Below are 17,658 nucleotides of genomic sequence, written 5' to 3' on the forward strand. Positions count from 1 at the left end.
TGCCCAACATGGGTCTTGAGCTCACAGTCCCGAGATCAAGAGCAGGGTGCTCTACCAGCCAAGCCAGCCGTGCGCACTCACCTGCCTTGTCTCCCCTTTTCTGGCTGCCCAGCAGGACCACCTCCTCCCTGCCCCCGCCCCCGCTGTGCCCAGGGCACAGACTTCCTCTGGCTCCCGAAAATTCAGGTTGAGCTGAGCCCACAGTGCAGTGCCCACCCCATGGAGACCCCAGGCTGTGTGGGTCTCCCATTGTGCCTACCCAGGGCAGGAAGCTGGGTTCCCAGCCGGGCTGGTGGAGGGGCCCACAGGAGGACTGTCTCTCACTCTTCCCCAACCCCTGCTATGGGCAGGGCCTGGCCAGGGTATAAATAGGACAGACCGCTCGCTGGGTTTTCCCCACTCTTCCTCTCCTCGCACCCTCCCTCCTCATCTCTTCTTCCCTCTTGGCCTGGTAAGTCGTGGTCTCCTGACTGGCACACAAGGGTGTCAGGGTGAGGCTGGGGTCAGGCTCTGGGCAGAGGAAGGAGTGGCTGGTGGGGGCCAGATATGCTAACGGGGTCCAGTGTGAGATTGTGATGTGGAGGCCCTGGAGTGGGGTGTGTGTGAGTGTGAGTGTGTGTGTGTGCGCGCGAGCATGCCTGCCCGCATGCGTGTGCAAGAGAAAAACCCACAAACAAGAAGTGTGCAGGGCCTGGATTCGACCTAGCTGGTGGCACTGGGATGCTGGGCTTTGCACGTGCTCTTTCTGGAGCGTGTGTTGGTGTGTGTGTGACCTGTGGGTCTGCACATCGGCCGCTGTTTGCTGGGTCGCACGGGCCTGTGTGTGCACACTCGGGTGTGGGAAGCAAACTGAAGTCCACTGGCCTTTTGTCTGCTTGTGTCCTATGGGTGTCTGCTCTGCACCCCGCAGGGAGCTGGCTGCACCCCGCCCTGCATCCTGCCTCTGCCACCTCACCCTGCCCCTCCCTACTCCAGGGCTGGGCTGCTGGTTTTTTCCGCTGCCGCCCCTGGGCAGGCCTCCAGCAGCCCCCGGAGGGAGAACAGGGCAGGGTGTGGCCGCTGTGGGAGTACTGGTGGAGGGGGAGAGAGTGGGGGAGGCCCAGCCTGAGTGAGGCTGCCTGCAATCCGGAGCCTGGGCCAGGACAGGACAGTCCAGCCCGGACGGTGGCCTGAAGCACGCACTTCTGGCTAGGAGGCGCGTCCCACCTTTCTGGGTCCCCCTCTGGTGGGAGCAGAATCTCATCAAGTGGCCCCTCGGGGCTGGGAGTGGGGTGGAGCATTCTGAGGGTGGGGCTGGGGAAGACAAGGTTGTCTCTGGGACCCACCCTCAGATCCTGAGCGCCACCATGGCGTGCCCCCTGGAGCAGGCTCTGGATGTGATGGTGTCCACCTTCCACAAGTACTCGGGCAAGGAGGGTGACAAGTTCAAGCTCAACAGGTCAGAGCTAAAGGAGCTGCTGACCCGGGAGCTGCCCAGCTTCTTGGGGGTGAGTGGTTACTGCCTGGGAGTACGCCCCTGTGTGCTCCCCTCTCCACGGGGAAGGGGCAGGGCCTGGTGGGGCACCAGCCTGTGGGCAGAACCGTAGCTACTGTCCCTGGGATGCATCTGTCCCTGGGATGAGGACGTCCGAGCAGAGGGCCTGGTTCGGAACACAGTGGGCACCCACCACTCACTTCCGGGAGCCCAGCAGGAGGAGGGCTGGGACCCACAGGTAGGGTGCAGGCCAGATCCCACCACGGGCTTTGCACAACTTAACTAAAGGGGAACAGACATTCAGAGTGGCTAAGCAACTTCCAAGGCCATGAAAGTGCAAAGCTGAGATCCACAAACTGGGATGTTTGCCATCAGTCCGGCAACAGATAATTTTGGAGTCTCTGTGGGTGTGAAGCCACAGTCAAGGAGACACATGTCCACGCCCCTGAGCATTCCCAGTTCCCGATTATACCAGACTCTGCGCAGTTTAGATGTTACTTTCGTGACCACTGTCTAGCTGGATTCTTGGAACAACCTTGGGGGATGACGTGGTGGTCCCTTCTCCAGCTGCGTGCACGTCCCCTTGGGGTGAACTTCTGTGGACCCCGCTTAGCCCCTGAGAGCAGGGGTTCCAAAGCGGGGCCCCCAGGGCGAGGCTGTGCCTTCCCGAGCCCCGTCTGGAGATGGGGGACGGCTCTAGTCTTGCCGCGAGCCGGAACATGTGGTTCTGCTTGTTGACTCTTCCCCGCAGAAGAGAACGGACGAGGCCGCCTTCCAGAAGCTCATGAACAACCTGGACAGCAACAAGGACAACGAGGTGGACTTCCAGGAGTACTGTGTCTTCCTGTCATGCGTTGCCATGATGTGCAATGAGTTCTTCGAAGGGTTCCCCGATAAGCAGCCCCGGAAGAAGTGAAAGCCCCCCCTGGGGGTGGGGGTACCCTACCTGTTGGCAGAGGGCACCGGACCTCACCCCGGCCCCCCCAGATGTGTGCACGATGTGACCAAGTTCAATAAAGAGTCTTAGAAGTTTTGAGGTTGATGGTCTGAGAGGCTCTGGGGCTGCGGTGAGGGCTGAGGGACGGGTCACGGTGGGCAGCACAGGCGGTGGACAGCGGTTCCGTGGAGAGCAGACTAGTGAGGGTGGGGGCAGGGGTGAGTGGAAGACTGTGTGTGCGCATGATGGAGCTGCCTGATGGTGCCCAGGGCAGGGCAAAGAACTCCCAAAGGCTTGGAGCGCCCCGGCTGTGGGGTCTTTGCCAGCAGACTAGTCCCTCCCACCTCAGCCTTGCCTCTGGAGAGATTGAAGGTCACATCTGCTCTTGGCTGGGGCCTGGAATGGAGTTTGGGTGCCCTGGGGCAAGGAGCTGAATCACGAGGGCCCTGCCCTGCGGGCCCCTTCCAATGCCCTAGTTTCCAGCCCAGGGATGGGTGAGTCCCTCCTGTCCGTGGTTAGGTCAGGGAGGCCATGTGGAAGGAGACCACCCCATTGCAGCAGCCTGAGAATGTCACCAGCGACCCTGGGAGGAGGGCTGTTACCAGTTAGGGTCATGGTCCTTCAGAGAGGGACAAAAGGACCTCAAAGGGAAGAGTGGAGGATGGTAGCTGGGGTGGGAGGGAGGGAAGTGGTGGGAGGTGGCCCTAATTTTAGAGATGAAATTCCAGACATGTGATCTGATCAATAGAACTGAGATTTTTCTTCCCCCAGAGAACACCAGGCCTAATGTCGTGTCCCTTCAGGTTAAAGGCTGATGGGTGATGGAAGTTCTTCTGCAGGCCGGGCCTGGGGTTGTGGGGCCTTTAAGAAGAAGGCGGTGAGGGTGATGGCCCCTTTTTTGGGGGTTTTGGTTCCCTTGACCTTTCAAGCTTTCCCTTTCCTTCTCATTACACCCTGTTTTTCTCTCCAGTGTCGAGCAGTGGGGCAGGTGACTCAGATGTTCCCCCGAGTGTGACTGCAGAGGCCTGGCTAGGGTTTTGGTCCAGGAAAAAGCCTGCCTCCTCTCCTTCTGCCAGGGCCCTGGCCGCCCATCTTCTAAGGGAGTGCCCTCCCCCAGGGATGTTCCCGCATCACTCTGCCTCGGAAACTCCCGTTGCTCAGAGACCAGTCCCTGCTGCCTCTCTCTCTCCCTCTCCTTGCCAGCCCAGGTGGGGGCGGGGCGGGGCAGAGTGGGCGCAGGGCGGAGGGTCTAGGCCTGGTGGGGATGTGGCACCCACAGGTGCAGTCTGACTCAGCTCTGTTCTCACACTTGAACCGCTTGGTGGTAAAAGTGTCTCTCCTCGGATTCAGGCCACTCTCCCTGCCCCCTGCTCCATTCCATCCTGCACTGCACCCTGAGCCTGCTTCCCTGTCACCTGGGCTTAGCCTTCCTGGACCCCTTCCATGTCGCCGATTCCCAGGCCTCTGTTCCACATCTCTGACAACTCTTTCCCATGAAGATGAGCGGAGAGGCATCTTAAGCTTCGACTCCATGGTTGCTAATGACCTTGACCTTGACTTCCATGCCCTCAGCAGGGAACATCTTCCCTCATGGATTCCCATCTCAAGTTGTGTTTGCTCTGTTCCTGGTGTGGACAGGAGGCGCAGTATGGAGAGTGGCCTAGGGTGTGAAGAGGTGCCCTGTGTTTGGCCACGTTTCCTGGTCCTTTTTCCAGGGCTCCTGGTTTCTCTTCCACCCCTGTTGTCCCATCAGATTGAGTGCTGGGTTTTGGTTGGGAAAATAAACCTTCTGGAATTGAAGATGTGTGTGCCTCAATGAGCTCAACATGCCCCCTTTCCCTCTGTTGGGAAACAAGGAAGGCAAGACTGGCAGAGGGGTTTCTCCCCAGCCCCATCCCAGGAGGCTCTGACCTGGGCCTTCTCAGGTCCCTCTCCTTCTCATTGGCTCCTTCCCTCCTCTGGTTTCCTGGGGACCAGAGCAAGGGAACAAAGGCAGGGAGTGGTGGGAGGGAGACTGTTTGTGCTGTGTGGGTTGTCTGCTGGCTCCTTCCCTGGTGAGTCCTTCCTCCTCACCTCCCTGCTCATCTGTACGGTGGGGCAAGTAGGGTGGTGAGGCCAGACCACGACAGCCTTGGGGACCACCACCAAGGAAGGCCTGGCATGCTGGGCAGACATGGGCTCATGAAGGAGGGCGGAGTGTGGAGCTGTGCTTATCGGAGTTTCTCGGGAAGGGGCTCTGGGTATGCAGTTGCAGTCAGAAGAGCTGGGGTGCTGTCCCTGATGCCCAGAGGCCCTCCCCTCCCCTGTGCTCAAGGCTGAGTCTTCTGGAGTGTGAGGGGGCATGATGCTGAGGTTTTGGGGTGGCAAGAGGTGAATGACAGATCCAGCTCAAGAATCACTAGGTGAAAGCCAACTGCTTCTTCCTTCTTGCTCTGGACTCCACACAGATTGACCCGGAGCCCCCAGGTTTCTTGGGTGTTGTCCCCTTCCTAAGTCATGGGAGCGGCCTCTTCCTTGGGTAGGTGTGGCCATGCTGAAGGACCTGGAGGGTCACGTTCAAACTCAGCCTCTGGATCCAGCCCTCAGAGGAGTCCTGGAGATAGGCCCTCCCCTCCCAGTGCCGGTTGTGTGCAGGTCTGTGGGCCAGAGACTGAGACCAGCGGGACAGGTCCAGCAAACTCTGCCCTGTTTCCTGCTGAGATCTTAGCTCCCAGGTCCAGCTCCAGCCCCCCTCCGAAGCCTGGACTGTCTTTGCCTTGTCCTCCACCTCCATAATGGGACACTCCCCACTCTCTGGTGATTCAGGCTCCTGGGCATAGGAAGGTGACTGGGGTGAGACAGCCTCTGGGGAGTGACTGCCCGAGCTCAATGGGCCAGGGGACCTTTCTTGGCTCCTTTGTCTGCCACCAGTTCATCTCATGGAGAGGTCATCTGCCCCTAGAGCCCTTTTCCAGCATCTCCTAAGCAGGGGCGTGTGTAGGGGGCTGGAGGGTCTCGTGGCTCTGGCTGTTCCTTGTTTGCCTTGGGGCTGGACTAGCGATGGGGAAGCAGTAGGTCTGGCTTCCCTTGGATGGTGATCCTTCCCTCCCCCTTCACCCTCCAGAGCTCACTGATGGAGACACCTCTTGAGAAGGCCCTGACCACTATGGTCACCACTTTCCATAAATATTCGGGGAGAGAAGGCAGCAAACTGACCCTGAGCAGGAGGGAACTAAAGGAGCTGATCAGGAAGGAGCTGTGTCTTGGAGAGGTAGGTGACTATTCCCCCAGCCCAAAGCCTGAGTTCTCCCTGCGCACACCATGGGGGAGGAAGAGAACAGAGGAAGCACCACACCACTGTAGGGGCGCCCCTTCTGTGAGGTAGGACGCCCCAGCTCTGCATCTGTAGAGAACCAGCAGAGGGGACACGCACCTGCCCTCCCAGTGCTCTGCTCTCAGCCTGGAGTAGGGTGACCAATGGGACTGACAGAGACTAAGGAAGAAGGTGGACATCTTGGGCCAACAGGTGCACGGCCTCTGTGATGGGAGGTGAGTTGGGTCTCCCTGGGAAGGAGGAAGGGCCATGTCCAGAGGGTGAATTCCAGCCTGCATGAAGGCCTAGAGGTTGGGGAGCCTTGTGTGTTGAGGCCGGGCGCACGGAGCCATCGAAGAGCCTGTGTGAGGAATCGTGGGGGACAAGGCCCCAGGGTGCCCAGCTCGAGCTGTGTGAGGTACAAGGGCTGGGCCTCTGCCTGTGTGCTCTGTACAGCCAGGGCTCTCAGCTGGCACCGACATGGGAACAAAAAGTGTCCTGCTCGTTTGGGAACACAAGGATGGAAGGAGACAGACTGCTTCTCGCCAGATGGAGAAGGTGGGAGGTGGCTGACCGAGGGGAAAGCCTATGAGGAAGTTATATTATTTTTACAGCTCGAGAAAACAGAGGCTCAGAAATATTATCTAACTTGTCCAAAGACACCCAGCTAGTAAGAGGCCGAGTCCTTCCTTCTTCCTTGAAAATCTAGTCCTGGGGCCTCTCCAGTCACATTGTGAACCCTGGTGGGCCTCCCTTGGGCAGCAGACAGGAGCAGGTGTGGGTTTCACGAAGTTTGCCCTCCGGCTTTCCCGCCAGGCTCTCTGCATCCTGAAGTTAATGAGGGCAAAAGGAGGGGTGGCGGGTCCCCAGGGGTTAATTACAGGGCACAGAGGGCCTGGGGAATGCTGGGGCAAGGACCATGTCACAGAGAAGCTGTTTCCATCTCCATTTGTCCTGACGTGTGTCTCCTGTGGAAAAGTGGGAACTGAGGGCAGTGAAGAGGGGAGGGCAGAACTCGTCTGTGTTTTCTTCCTGTCCCACCTGAGGGCCATGTTTCATCCTCTGTGGAGCTGGTCTGGGAGAGCAGTGGAGAGCAGGGGACAGACAGAACACGGCTGAGCCCCGGCCTCATCTCCACACAGCCGAGCGGCAAGCTCTCCCAGGAAGGGAAGGCCGCGGTGGCTTCTGGGCTCCGACACAGGGCTTTCGTGGCATGCTGTTTGGGTCAGGTCTCAGCTACCCTCTGCAGGGACGGAAGACGTCTGATCAGGCTCAGTGCCACACAGTCCCCAAGGCATTTCTGTTGGACGCTGTATAACGTCCAGACCACTATTTCCCTGGATGGTGGGAAGTGCTGTAGGAAGGGGTGCTTGGGCCGGCTTTCCTAGGGACAGTTGCTTGGATTCAGGGTGGGTCACCTCAGGGCGCCAGGCCCGGTGCTGGGTGTGCGCTGGGGGCTGAGACCTTCCGTGTTGAGGACCCAGCTAAGAGTCACCCTGAGGCTGTCTTCCTGGGTTGTGGGTGGCACCGTGCGGTGGTGATGCAGGGCTATTTGGGGTGGCTGACCTGTCCCTCTCCCTCGAAGAAGATGAAGGAGACCAGCATTGATGACCTGATGAAGAGCTTGGACAAGAACAGTGACCAGGAAATCGACTTTAAGGAGTACTCGGTGTTCCTTACCACACTGTGCATGGCCTACAACGACTTCTTCCTGGAGGATAGTAAATGACCAGGGCTCAGCCCCTTCCCCCTGGTCTCCGCAGCCCCTCTCACAGCCCCTCTCTGGCCCCTAGCCCTCACCTCCCTTCTGGATGGACCCTGCTTCCGCCTTCCCTTCCAGCAGGGCAAATAAAGATTTTCCATTCCTGGCTGGTTTTGAAGATGTCTTGTCTCCCTTGCCTAGGGGGGGGGGGGGCAAGGGAGAACGCCTCTTCGCGTGGGCTGAGGGCCTCGGGGATTTAGGGTGGTGGGCTTCCTCCCTTCCTGCCCTGCCTCGGTGTGGATGTCACTGAACTTCCTGGGCTTAGTTTTGCCCTTCTGGAAAATGGGGAAGTTGGGCCAGGCTTTCCCTTGACTCCCAGAGAAAGCGAAGAGGAAGCGCTTTGACAGGGCGGAGGAGGTGCGGGCGCTGGGGGAGGCTCCCCAGGGCGGCGGTGGACAAGCCAGTCTGAGGCCACAGGAGGTCCCCTCGCCAGCCTCCTTTCCCCACTTCCCCCTGGGCGGCTAGCTCGCCCCGCCCCACCCCAGTCCTCTGTGGGGTCCGGGGCTTCCGGCTGTCTTCGCTCCCCTCTACGACTCAGGAGAGGATCTGGAAGCCGTTTCCACCGGAGGCTACAGAGCTCCCTGGAGCGCAGCGCGCACACCGCCCGGCGGGAGGCCGCGGGCGGAATTCCAGGGTGTGGGGCGTGGGTGGGGGCGAGGGAAGGAGGGGACGGGCTGCGCCGGGGGAGGAAGGGCTGTGAGGGTGGTGGTGGGAATTTGTTTTTGCTGAGGGGTGGGTGTTCCAGATGTCCTTTAAATCACAGGTTACAGACCACTGGCCGCTCCCCCTCCTTCATCGGGGGTTGTCCCCAAACACCCTCTAGGGAGCCCCCCCCCGCCCCCGCCGTGGACCGGGGAGCTGGCCGGGAGCTCAGTGTCCCTGGCTGGCAACGATCTCCCCTGGGATCCCCGTTCTGTGCCGGGAACCGGAACAGCCCGAGGCCGGAGGCGCGGAGGGCTGGGGGGCGGCCCGGGTGTGGTGCCGGCGCCCCGCGGGCCTGGACGGGGCGGGCCTGAGGGCGGCGCGGAGGGCGCGGTGGGGCTGGCCCGGGGTGGGGGGGAAGTTGGCCCAGGGCGGCGCGGGGCGGGGGGGGGGGCTCGGGGCGGGGTTGGGGGCCTGGCAGCGGGGGGTGGGGTGGGCTCTGACTCGCCCGGCCTCCGCCCGGCGGCCGCTAAAAGGCGCGCTGGCCACAGCCCCGCGGGTCCGCGGACGCTCTCCCGGCCGAGCGGTGAGTCCTCGCGGAGCCGCTCGCCCTAGGGTGAATCGGCCCCCGGGCGGCAGGTGGCTCCCCCGAGTGCACCCCGGGCTGCGGGAGGGTGTGTCTCGGGTGTGCGGTCCCCCTCCTCCTCCCCGAATTCTGGAGCCCCTGAGGCTGGCTCTCGGCCTGCTGCTTGGCCACCTCTCTCCTCGGGGCCTTCAGGTCTGCCTCTCCCTCCCGCCAAGCCCCGAGCCGACTTCGGCTGGTGACACCGGTGCGGTGCGGCTGGGGACATACATAGCTCTTGGGGAATATGAATGTGGGCGGGTGGGGAGGCCCTTCGGCACTGACCAGCCTTTCCGCCCCCAGCTCTGAGCCCAGCGCCCAGCCATGGCGTGCCCCCTGGACCAGGCCATTGGCCTCCTCGTGGCCATCTTCCATAAGTACTCGGGCAAGGAAGGCGACAGGAGCACTCTGAGCAAGAAGGAGTTGAAGGAGCTGATCCAGAAGGAGCTCACCATCGGCGCGGTGAGTAAGGCCGCTCCCCGGGCCCTTGGGAAGCAGGGTGAGGAGAAGGAGGGGGCCAGGTGCATCTGACGCTCAGTTATCCATATTCTGGGGCCCGAGCCCACAGCTTACTGGGACCATGGGTCAGTTCCCAGTCCTCAGCCTGGTGCTCTCTGCCAGTGAGGAACGGAGCCTAGTGGAGAAATAAAGCCAGTGTCTTTGACGAGGAGAACACAGGGTCCCCTGTATGAGGGAGGGCTGCCTGGAGGGGGCAAGGGAGAGAACCCGAGGTTCTCATCACATTGAGTCTGGATTTCCCTTCTGACACGTTAGAAGCTGCAGGATGCTGACATTGCGAAGCTCATGGAGGACCTGGACCGGAACAAGGACCAGGTGGTGAACTTCCAGGAATATGTCACCTTTCTGGGGGCCTTGGCTTTGATCTACAATGACGCTCTCAAGGGCTGAAAACAAATCAGGAGGTGGAGACACCCTTGAGGGGGCCTGCCTAAGTCAAATACTGTGGTGGGTAATTGTTCAATAAATAACTTTTTTTGGTCAAGTCTGCCTCTGTGTCCTGGCTTCCTAGTGATTTCTGTTCCCTCCTCTTATTGGTGCTGTGCCAGCCTTCAGACTTTGCTCATGGTCACCTCTGGGAGTGACATGGCAGGGCCCCACACCTGGGGCCACCCTGACTGCTGCTAGCCTGTAAGGTGACTGCATGTGAATTAGAAAAGGGTCTCGCCCTGGATGAAGGCTTCTTAAGGAAGGCTCACGTGGTTCCCAGGAAAGAGGGTTCTGGAATGTGGGTGGGGAAGGAAATGGTGCCCAAGCCAGGCTGTGATGGGTCCAGAATGGAGCAGAGATAGTCCTGGTGATGTAATTTTTGAATGTTGTTGAGGTTGGTGAGGGCTGGAGCCAATGGCCAAAAAAGAATTCCTGAGACATCTTTGTGTGTGTTTGTGTGTGTGTTTAAAGATTTTATTTATTTATTTGACAGAGAGAGATCAAAAGTAGGCAGAGAGAAGAGGGGGAAGCAGGCTCCTTGCTGAGCAGAGAGCCCTGAGTGGTGGGGGGCTCGATCCCAGGACCTTGAGATCACGACCTGAGCAGAAGGCAGAAGCTTAACTCTCTGAGCTATTCAGGCGCCCCCCTGAGACATCTTTGGTGCAAATAGGGGGTTTTATTAAAACATGGGGACAGGACCCGTGGGCAGAAAGAGCTGCTGTCCCAGGATTGTGAGGAACCACTGATTGTACACCTCTGGGTTGGGGGAAGTAAAGATAAGGGAAGTTCCAGAAGGACTTCTGCGGGCTAAAGCAGATTCTCCAGATGCCTGGCTATTGTCAAACTGAGTAAGGTTTTCCCCCTTTAGCAAAGCGTTTACATTAAGACAGTAGGGAGCTTCCTGGAGGAAGGTTGTACTCTGCCTGCCTGGAGTATTTTATCCACCGGGTGCAGCGTGTAGGGACACAGGCTGTAAGGGCGTTTAATTTTATTTACATTTCTTTCTGCCTTTGCCTCCCACCTCATTAGCAGCGTCCCAGAAGACAAAGGCCTGCTGTGCTCTGGGTGTGCTGACTGAAGGGCGGGGGTGGGGGGGCGCTTATGCAGTGAAGAGAGGGAGAGAGGGCGCATCTGGCATGCCCCAAGCCTGGCAGGACAGAGGCCACTGGCGGGCTGAGCCTACAGCAGCTGCCCATGGCCCAGTTGAAGGTGGGGGGCCTACTTTAAGAGTCTGTCTCTGTCTTTTGTGTTGGGGGCGGCTGCAGGAACATGAGATTCCCCGGGTTCTCACGATGGGGGCACCGTGGGGTCCCAGGGGCTGGGCTAAGCACAGCTTCGAGCCTTTCAGCCTTTTGGTCAATCCGGATCTGGCCCATCCCTGCAGCCCCGGCATGAGTCAGCCCAGTCACTCCAGGGAACCAAGCCGGCTCTCGCCCGCTTAGGGAGGATGACTAATGGAATTACCGACTGAATGCATTGTTTGCGTTTGAGGTTTCAGGGTGTGGGGCAGGGGGATAAACTGGGCCTAAGGGCAATGGGGCATTTGTCCCATGTCCCATTTGTCGCTGTCCCCCTCCAGGCCTCGTCCGGGCTGGGCACGCTCCTTTGTAGGTTCTGGGCACCTCGGAGGGAGGCCATAGGCTCCTTCCCTCTTTCCTCCCCACTTCCTGGGAGCCCCACTTTGCCGAACTGTCTTCCTTCTCCCTGGGGCTGCGAAGAGAGAACAGTCGAGAAAGTTCCCCCTCAGTTGCCCCTCCTGCGCCGCGGGGAGTGGGACGGGCGCGGAGGGGAAGCGGGAGGGACGCAGGGCTGCCGGCCCCCAGGCTGGAGAGCCCCGTGCCAGCCCCGGCTCTCCCAGCACAGGCGCCGCCTCCACGGCGGGCACTTCGGGGCGCGGAGCGGGCGCCCTCGTGCGGGCCGCGAGCCGGACGCCGGCAGGAGGGCGGCGCCCGCTTTCCTGAAGCCCTGGAGGGGGTCGGTCTCGGCGCGACCCGCAGCCCGGGCTCTCGGGAGACGGGATTTGCCCGCCCGGGGAACGTCAGCGGCGGGGTCTCTGGGTTCCAGCAACCGGTCTCTACGGGGTTAGGGTACCTAAGGGTTAGGGTACGGGTACGGGTACGGGTCAGGGTTAACCCTAACTCGACTTCGTCTGCGACGCACCTGCGCGAGCCGGTCCGGGGAAGGACGGCGGTTTGCAGAGATTAGGGTTTGAGCCCCTTCCCCTCTTCCAGGGACCCAAAGACCTTGGTGCCAAGAGGGAGCAGGAGCTGTCCCCGACGGCGAGGGCGGAGCTGCTCTGGCAGGCTCAGCCCCACGTTTCTGGGGAGCCGTGGAGGCTGAAGTGAACCCACACACGTGCGCAGTCCATCTGAGGAATAAAGACGTTTGTCCTTTGGCTTCTGCTTCCCCACAGCGGTGGAAGGGAACGGGAACATGGATTTAAAAAAATAAAACAAATCCCAAATAGAAAGCAAATCTTTTCGTTTGCTTTGAGAGTATGATTTTTTTTTTAAAGATTTTTATTTTTAGGTAATCTCTTCACCCAATGTGGGTCTTGAACTCACAATCCCGAGGCCAGCCAAGAGTCCAGGCTCTACTGTCTGAGCCAGCCGGGTGCCCCCAGGGTATGATTTTAAAGGTTTTTTTGGGGAGTGGTGGTGGTGGTGGTGGGAGGAGGCAGCATTTCCAATGGGATCTGGTTGGGGGGCTGTGCACGGGCTGTTCGTTTTTCGGGTATTTGACTCCAGTTGATGTAAAGTTGAAGTGAACCCTTTGAGCTACCTTGGTGGAGTAGGGGTCGGGCGTAGAGGAGAGGGAGAGGTTCGGATGGGGGGGCTCATTCGATCTCTGTCCTTCACTGAGGTGCACCTGAGGATGGGAGGAAGTGGCTGTGTGACCCCATTGCCCCAGGTGAGGCTCTTGTCCCCCTCACCGTGCGGACTGACAGTCACCCTTCAGCGGGGGGGCCCTGAGGCCTGAAGCTGAGCGGCAGGGCCGCTGCCCATTTCTGTGAGCCCATGGAAGGGCTGCAGAAGGGGTGGGACCGAGTCCCAGGCTGCAGCTCTCTATTCCCTGCCCAGCAAATTGGAAATTATTAAGAATAACACCGCTTTACGTTTGTGTAGCACTTTTATTTTTACAAGACACTTCCTCGTCCGTTGTCTTTTGTGACTCTCAGAAGATCTGCACCGGTATTGTTAGCCCTATTTAATGAGTGAAAAGGCGGAGTTCCGGAGTTCCGGGGAGGTAAGAGCCTCTGCTTGGGCACGTGGTCAGAGCTGGGCCCTCCCCTTGCCAGTTCACTAGTGTGTGCATTTTTTTTTTTAAGTTTTCTTTATGTAAGTAATCTCTGCACCCCACGTGGGGCTCAAACTCACGACAGAGATCAAGCGTTGCCTGCTCTGATGACTGACCGGGCCAGGCGTCCTAGTGTGCATCTTATCATGACATAGTTGGTCGTTTCTTCATCTTTTTTTCCTATATGTCTTAATTAGGAAATTTACTTGATTACATTATGACGATTACATATTGTCATATGAAAGGGTTTGCGGAGCATCTAAGATATAAGAATCATGGCCTAAGAACCTTGAGCTTAAGAAATGAATGTTACGGGGCGCCTGGGTGGCTCAGTGGGTGAAGCCGCTGCCTTCGTCATGATCCCAGGTCCTGGGTTCGAGCCCCGCATCGGGCTCTCTGCTCAGCGGGGAGCCTGCTTCCTCCTCTCTCTGCCTGCCTCTGCCTACTTGTGATTTCTCTCTGTCAAATAAATAAATAAAATCTTTAAAAAAAAAAAAAAGAAATGAATGTTACCTTTCCCTTTCAACTCCCGGGATGGACTCCCCCATCCCACCTCCTTCCCTGCAAGTGGAGCCACTGTCCCGTCATTGTGTGTATCATTTCTTCTTTTTAAAAAAGATTTTATTTATTTATTTGACAGACAGAGATCACAAGTAGGCAGAGAGGCAGGCAGAGAGAGAGAGAGAGAGAGAGAGAGAACCAGGCTCCCCGCTGAGCAGAGCCCGATGTGGGGTTTGATCCCAGGATCCTGAGATCAGGACCCAAGCTGAAGGCAGAGGCTCAACCCACTGAGCCACCCAGGCGCCCCCATTTCTTCTTTCTTCAATAGTTTTTACTACTAATATCTTCATCTCTAAACAATATGTGTTTTTGCATTATGGTTAGCTTTGTATAGATGGAATAATACCATGTATTTCATATGGTGTGATGAAGGAGTCAAATCTAATTGTTTTCCAGGTAGATAAATGTTCCAGAAAAATGAATTAAAAATTCCATCCTTAGGGGCGGGGCCGCGGGGGGCGGGGCTGCCGCCGCCACCTCCGCTGCGGACCGGGGCGAGATGGCCGCCACGGAGGGGGTTGGGGAGGCTTCGCAGGACAGCGAGTCCGGTCAGCCGGAGCCGCCACCGCCCCAGCCGCACCCTCCGCCGCCCCAGCAGCAGCAGGAAGAAGCTATGGCGGCTGAGCCCGGAGAAGCGGTGGCGTCCCCTATGGACGACGGGTTCCTGAGCCTGGACTCTCCCACCTATGTCCTGTACAGGGACAGAGCAGAATGGGCTGATATAGATCCGGTACCGCAGAATGATGGCCCCAATCCAGTGGTCCAGATCATTTACAGTGAAAAATTTAGAGATGTTTATGATTATTTCCGGGCTGTTCTGCAGCGTGATGAAAGAAGTGAACGAGCTTTTAAACTAACCAGAGATGCTATTGAGTTAAATGCAGCCAATTATACAGTATGGCATTTTCGGAGAGTTCTCTTAAAGTCACTTCAAAAGGATCTACATGAGGAGATGAACTACATCACTGCAATAATTGAGGAACAGCCCAAAAACTATCAAGTTTGGCACCATAGGCGAGTTTTAGTGGAATGGCTAAAAGATCCTTCTCAGGAGCTTGAGTTTATTGCTGATATTCTTAATCAGGATGCAAAGAATTATCATGCCTGGCAACATCGACAGTGGGTTATTCAGGAATTTAAACTTTGGGATAATGAGCTGCAGTATGTAGACCAACTTCTTAAAGAGGATGTGAGAAATAACTCTGTCTGGAACCAAAGATACTTCGTAATTTCTAACACCACTGGCTATAATGATCGTGCTATATTGGAGAGAGAAGTCCAGTACACTCTGGAAATGATTAAACTAGTACCACATAATGAAAGTGCATGGAACTATTTGAAAGGGATTTTACAGGATCGTGGTCTTTCCAAATACCCGAATCTGTTAAATCAGTTACTTGATTTACAACCAAGTCACAGTTCCCCTTACCTAATTGCCTTTCTCGTGGATATCTATGAAGACATGCTAGAAAACCAATGTGACAACAAGGAGGACATTCTTAATAAAGCATTAGAGTTATGTGAAATTCTAGCTAAAGAAAAGGACACTATAAGAAAGGAATATTGGAGATATATTGGAAGATCCCTTCAAAGTAAACACAGCACAGAGAGTGACCCACCAACAAATGTACAGCAATAACACCATCTGGAAGAACTCGATGGAATGCTTTTATTTTTTTAAGAGACTCTAATGCAGGAGTTTAAAACTAAAGCAATCATTCCCTTTGCCTGTGGTGTAAAACGTGCATTGCACAGGTAATTGCTTTTTAACAAGAACTAAGTGTGATGCTCCTTGGGTGCTGCTGCTATTCAGACTAGTAATTTGATTCTAAAGCAAAGTAATTTGGGGGGAGGGAGAAGAAACAGAAAGTCCCATGAAGGAACTTCTGTAGACTTACCAACATTTACTCTAATCCCTTAGCATCAGCTCCTCCCTAAAGGAACTATGCATCAGGATTTGCAGCATTAATGAACGCAGGTAACTTGTATGTAATGGATATAAGATAACTTAAATTAGGGTTCAGGAAGCAGGGAATGCAATGTTACATTAGAGCTGCTATGTTACACTCACAGTATCTTGCTATCACTGTAACCAACTAATGCCAAAAGAATGATTTTGTAATAAAATTATAGATGTATCCTAAAAAAAAAAAAAAAAAAAAATTCCATCCTTTCCCCACCGCTCTGTAACCCCAGTTGCGCAGTACATGTCGTATGGATTTGTTTCTTTGCTTCTGTTCCATCGATCGATCTGCTTCTCTGCCAGTACCATCCTACGTTTAGACATTAAAAAAATATTTTGATAATAATCCTTGATATGTGGTACAGCAAATCTCTCACCTCGCTCTTCATTTTCTTGACTATTCTTGGCCCTCCATTTTTATTTACTTATTTATTATTTGGGGATTGTATTCCTTTGTCTTTATTTTCCCAAAGGAAACAGTCCTCAATCTTCTAGTCCATTAAAAACCTCCCATGTGCAACTGTGTCATCCTCGATGGTCTTCCTCGCGTAGGACACAAATGTCTTCACATTGCTCAAGTCACTGGACAGAGTTCAGGAGCATGTAATGCCACGGGTCCCTCTCTCTTGCACGTGGGTACATAACTGGTTTGGTTTCCAACCTGCTGCAGGCTCTGGTGTTTCTCTGCCCTCTACTTTAAAATATATGCTTTAGAGTGAGCTTGTTGAGCTTGTTAATGCCACAGAATTTGGGATTTTGGGGTTTTGTTTGACATTGCATGGATTCTGTGGACCATGTGGAGAATATTGAATTTTCCAATCCACGAATATGAGAAGGTTTACCTCCCTGTTTATTTAGATCTTTAATGTCTTTGAATAGCATGCTGTTGTTCTCACCAATAGGCACTTACTGACATTGTTGCAAATGGCATGTTCAAAAAAAATTATTTTTCTGTTATTGGTATAGAAATGTAATTGAGTTTTAATATACTGAAACATTTCCTATTTCATATAAAACATAACAAAATTTACCAATTATCCTTTTTTTTTGAGGGGGGAGGGGCAGAGGGAGAGGAAGGGAGAGAATCTTAAGCAGTCTCCATGCCCAGTGTGGAGCATGACTCTGGACCTGATCCCCTAACCGTGAGATCCTGACCTGAGCTGTAATCAGGAATTGGAGGCTTAACTGACTGAGCCACCCAGGTGCCCCCTCATCTTAACCATTTTTTAAAAAGATGTATGTATTTATTTGAGAGAGAGAAAGAGAGAGAGAGAGAGAGAGATTGAATGGGAGGGAGGGCCAGAGGGAGAGAGTCTTCAAGCAGACCCCCCACGGAGCACGGAGTCCTGTGTTGGGCTTGATCTCCTGAACCCAAGATCATGACCTGAGCCTTGATCTCCTGAACCCAAGATCATGACCTGAGCCGAAACTAAGAGTCGAAGGCCTAACTGACTGAGCCAAGACACGCCCTATCTTTGGTATTTTAAGTGTACAGGTTTGTACATTAAGTATGTTCACATTGTTGGACAACGGGTCTCCAGATGGCTTTCATCTTGCAGAAGTGTAACCCTACATCCCTCAGACAAGAGCTCTCCATTTTGTACCCTCACCTGGTCCCCAGAACCAGCAAGCTACTTTCTGTTTCTGTGAGTTTGCCTGCTTCAGGTGTTTCATGCACGGGGGGCCATACAGTATTGGGTTTCTTGGTGACTGGCTTATTTCACTTAACGTCCTGTCTTCAAGGTTCATCCATATTAGAGCATGTGACAGAATTTCTTTCCTTTTTGTTACTGAGTTTTGTATTGCCTTTATATTCAGAAACCTTGCTCGCTGCTCAGTGGGAAGCCTGCTTCTGCCTCTCCCCCTGTTGGTGCTCTCTCGTGCATGCTCTCTCCCAAATAAATAAATAAAATCTTAAAAAAAATGAATTGAGGGGCACCTGGGTGGCTCAGTGGGTTAAGGCCTCTGCGTTCAGCTCAGGTCGTGATCCCAGGGTCCTGGGATCGAGTCCCGCATCGGGCTCTCTGCTCAGCGGGGAGCCTGCTTCCCCTCTCTCTCTGTCTGCCTCTCTGCCTGCCTGTGATCTCTCTCTCTCTGTCAAATAAATAAATAAAATCTTAAAAAAAAATGAGTTGAGGGGTGCCTGGGTGGCTCAGTCAG

The 17,658-nt window shown here is 55.5% G+C and overlaps 4 protein-coding genes across 7 annotated transcripts; all 4 read left to right on the plus strand.

Moving 5' to 3' along the window:
* Window positions 1-357: 357 nt before the first annotated feature.
* Window positions 358-2,508, plus strand: S100A4 (S100 calcium binding protein A4). Of its 2 annotated transcripts, none has more exons than XM_047705339.1 (3): window positions 358-451; window positions 1,332-1,487; window positions 2,226-2,508. In XM_047705339.1, the coding sequence occupies exons 2-3, from the start codon at window positions 1,347-1,349 to the stop codon at window positions 2,388-2,390; spliced, it is 306 nt and encodes a 101-aa protein (XP_047561295.1). In that variant the 5' UTR covers window positions 358-451; window positions 1,332-1,346; the 3' UTR covers window positions 2,391-2,508. The 2 variants fall into 2 exon arrangements, with proteins under 2 accessions (XP_047561295.1, XP_047561296.1); XM_047705340.1 differs by having other exon boundaries at window positions 411-491.
* Window positions 2,509-4,827: 2,319 nt separating this feature from the next.
* Window positions 4,828-7,557, plus strand: S100A5 (S100 calcium binding protein A5). 3 transcript variants are annotated; one of them, XM_047705338.1, is made up of 3 exons: window positions 4,842-5,243; window positions 5,508-5,661; window positions 7,289-7,557. In XM_047705338.1, the coding sequence occupies exons 2-3, from the start codon at window positions 5,524-5,526 to the stop codon at window positions 7,430-7,432; spliced, it is 282 nt and encodes a 93-aa protein (XP_047561294.1). In that variant the 5' UTR covers window positions 4,842-5,243; window positions 5,508-5,523; the 3' UTR covers window positions 7,433-7,557. The 3 variants fall into 3 exon arrangements, with proteins under 3 accessions (XP_047561293.1, XP_047561294.1, XP_047561291.1); XM_047705337.1 differs by having other exon boundaries at window positions 4,828-5,661; window positions 7,292-7,557; XM_047705335.1 differs by having other exon boundaries at window positions 4,842-5,661.
* Window positions 7,558-8,541: 984 nt separating this feature from the next.
* Window positions 8,542-9,732, plus strand: S100A6 (S100 calcium binding protein A6). The gene is made up of 3 exons (XM_047705342.1): window positions 8,542-8,693; window positions 9,033-9,191; window positions 9,504-9,732. Exons 2-3 carry the CDS (start codon window positions 9,054-9,056, stop codon window positions 9,636-9,638), a joined length of 273 nt encoding a protein of 90 aa, XP_047561298.1. The 5' UTR covers window positions 8,542-8,693; window positions 9,033-9,053; the 3' UTR covers window positions 9,639-9,732.
* Window positions 9,733-14,034: 4,302 nt separating this feature from the next.
* Window positions 14,035-15,631, plus strand: LOC125086386 (protein farnesyltransferase/geranylgeranyltransferase type-1 subunit alpha-like). Its single transcript, XM_047705677.1, has one exon. The coding sequence runs from the start codon at window positions 14,035-14,037 to the stop codon at window positions 15,172-15,174; it is 1,140 nt and encodes a 379-aa protein (XP_047561633.1). The 3' UTR covers window positions 15,175-15,631.
* Window positions 15,632-17,658: the final 2,027 nt, after the last annotated feature.

The sequence above is a fragment of the Lutra lutra genome, chromosome 15, assembly GCF_902655055.1.
Source record: "Lutra lutra chromosome 15, mLutLut1.2, whole genome shotgun sequence".
NCBI classification, from domain to species: Eukaryota; Metazoa; Chordata; class Mammalia; order Carnivora; family Mustelidae; genus Lutra; species Lutra lutra.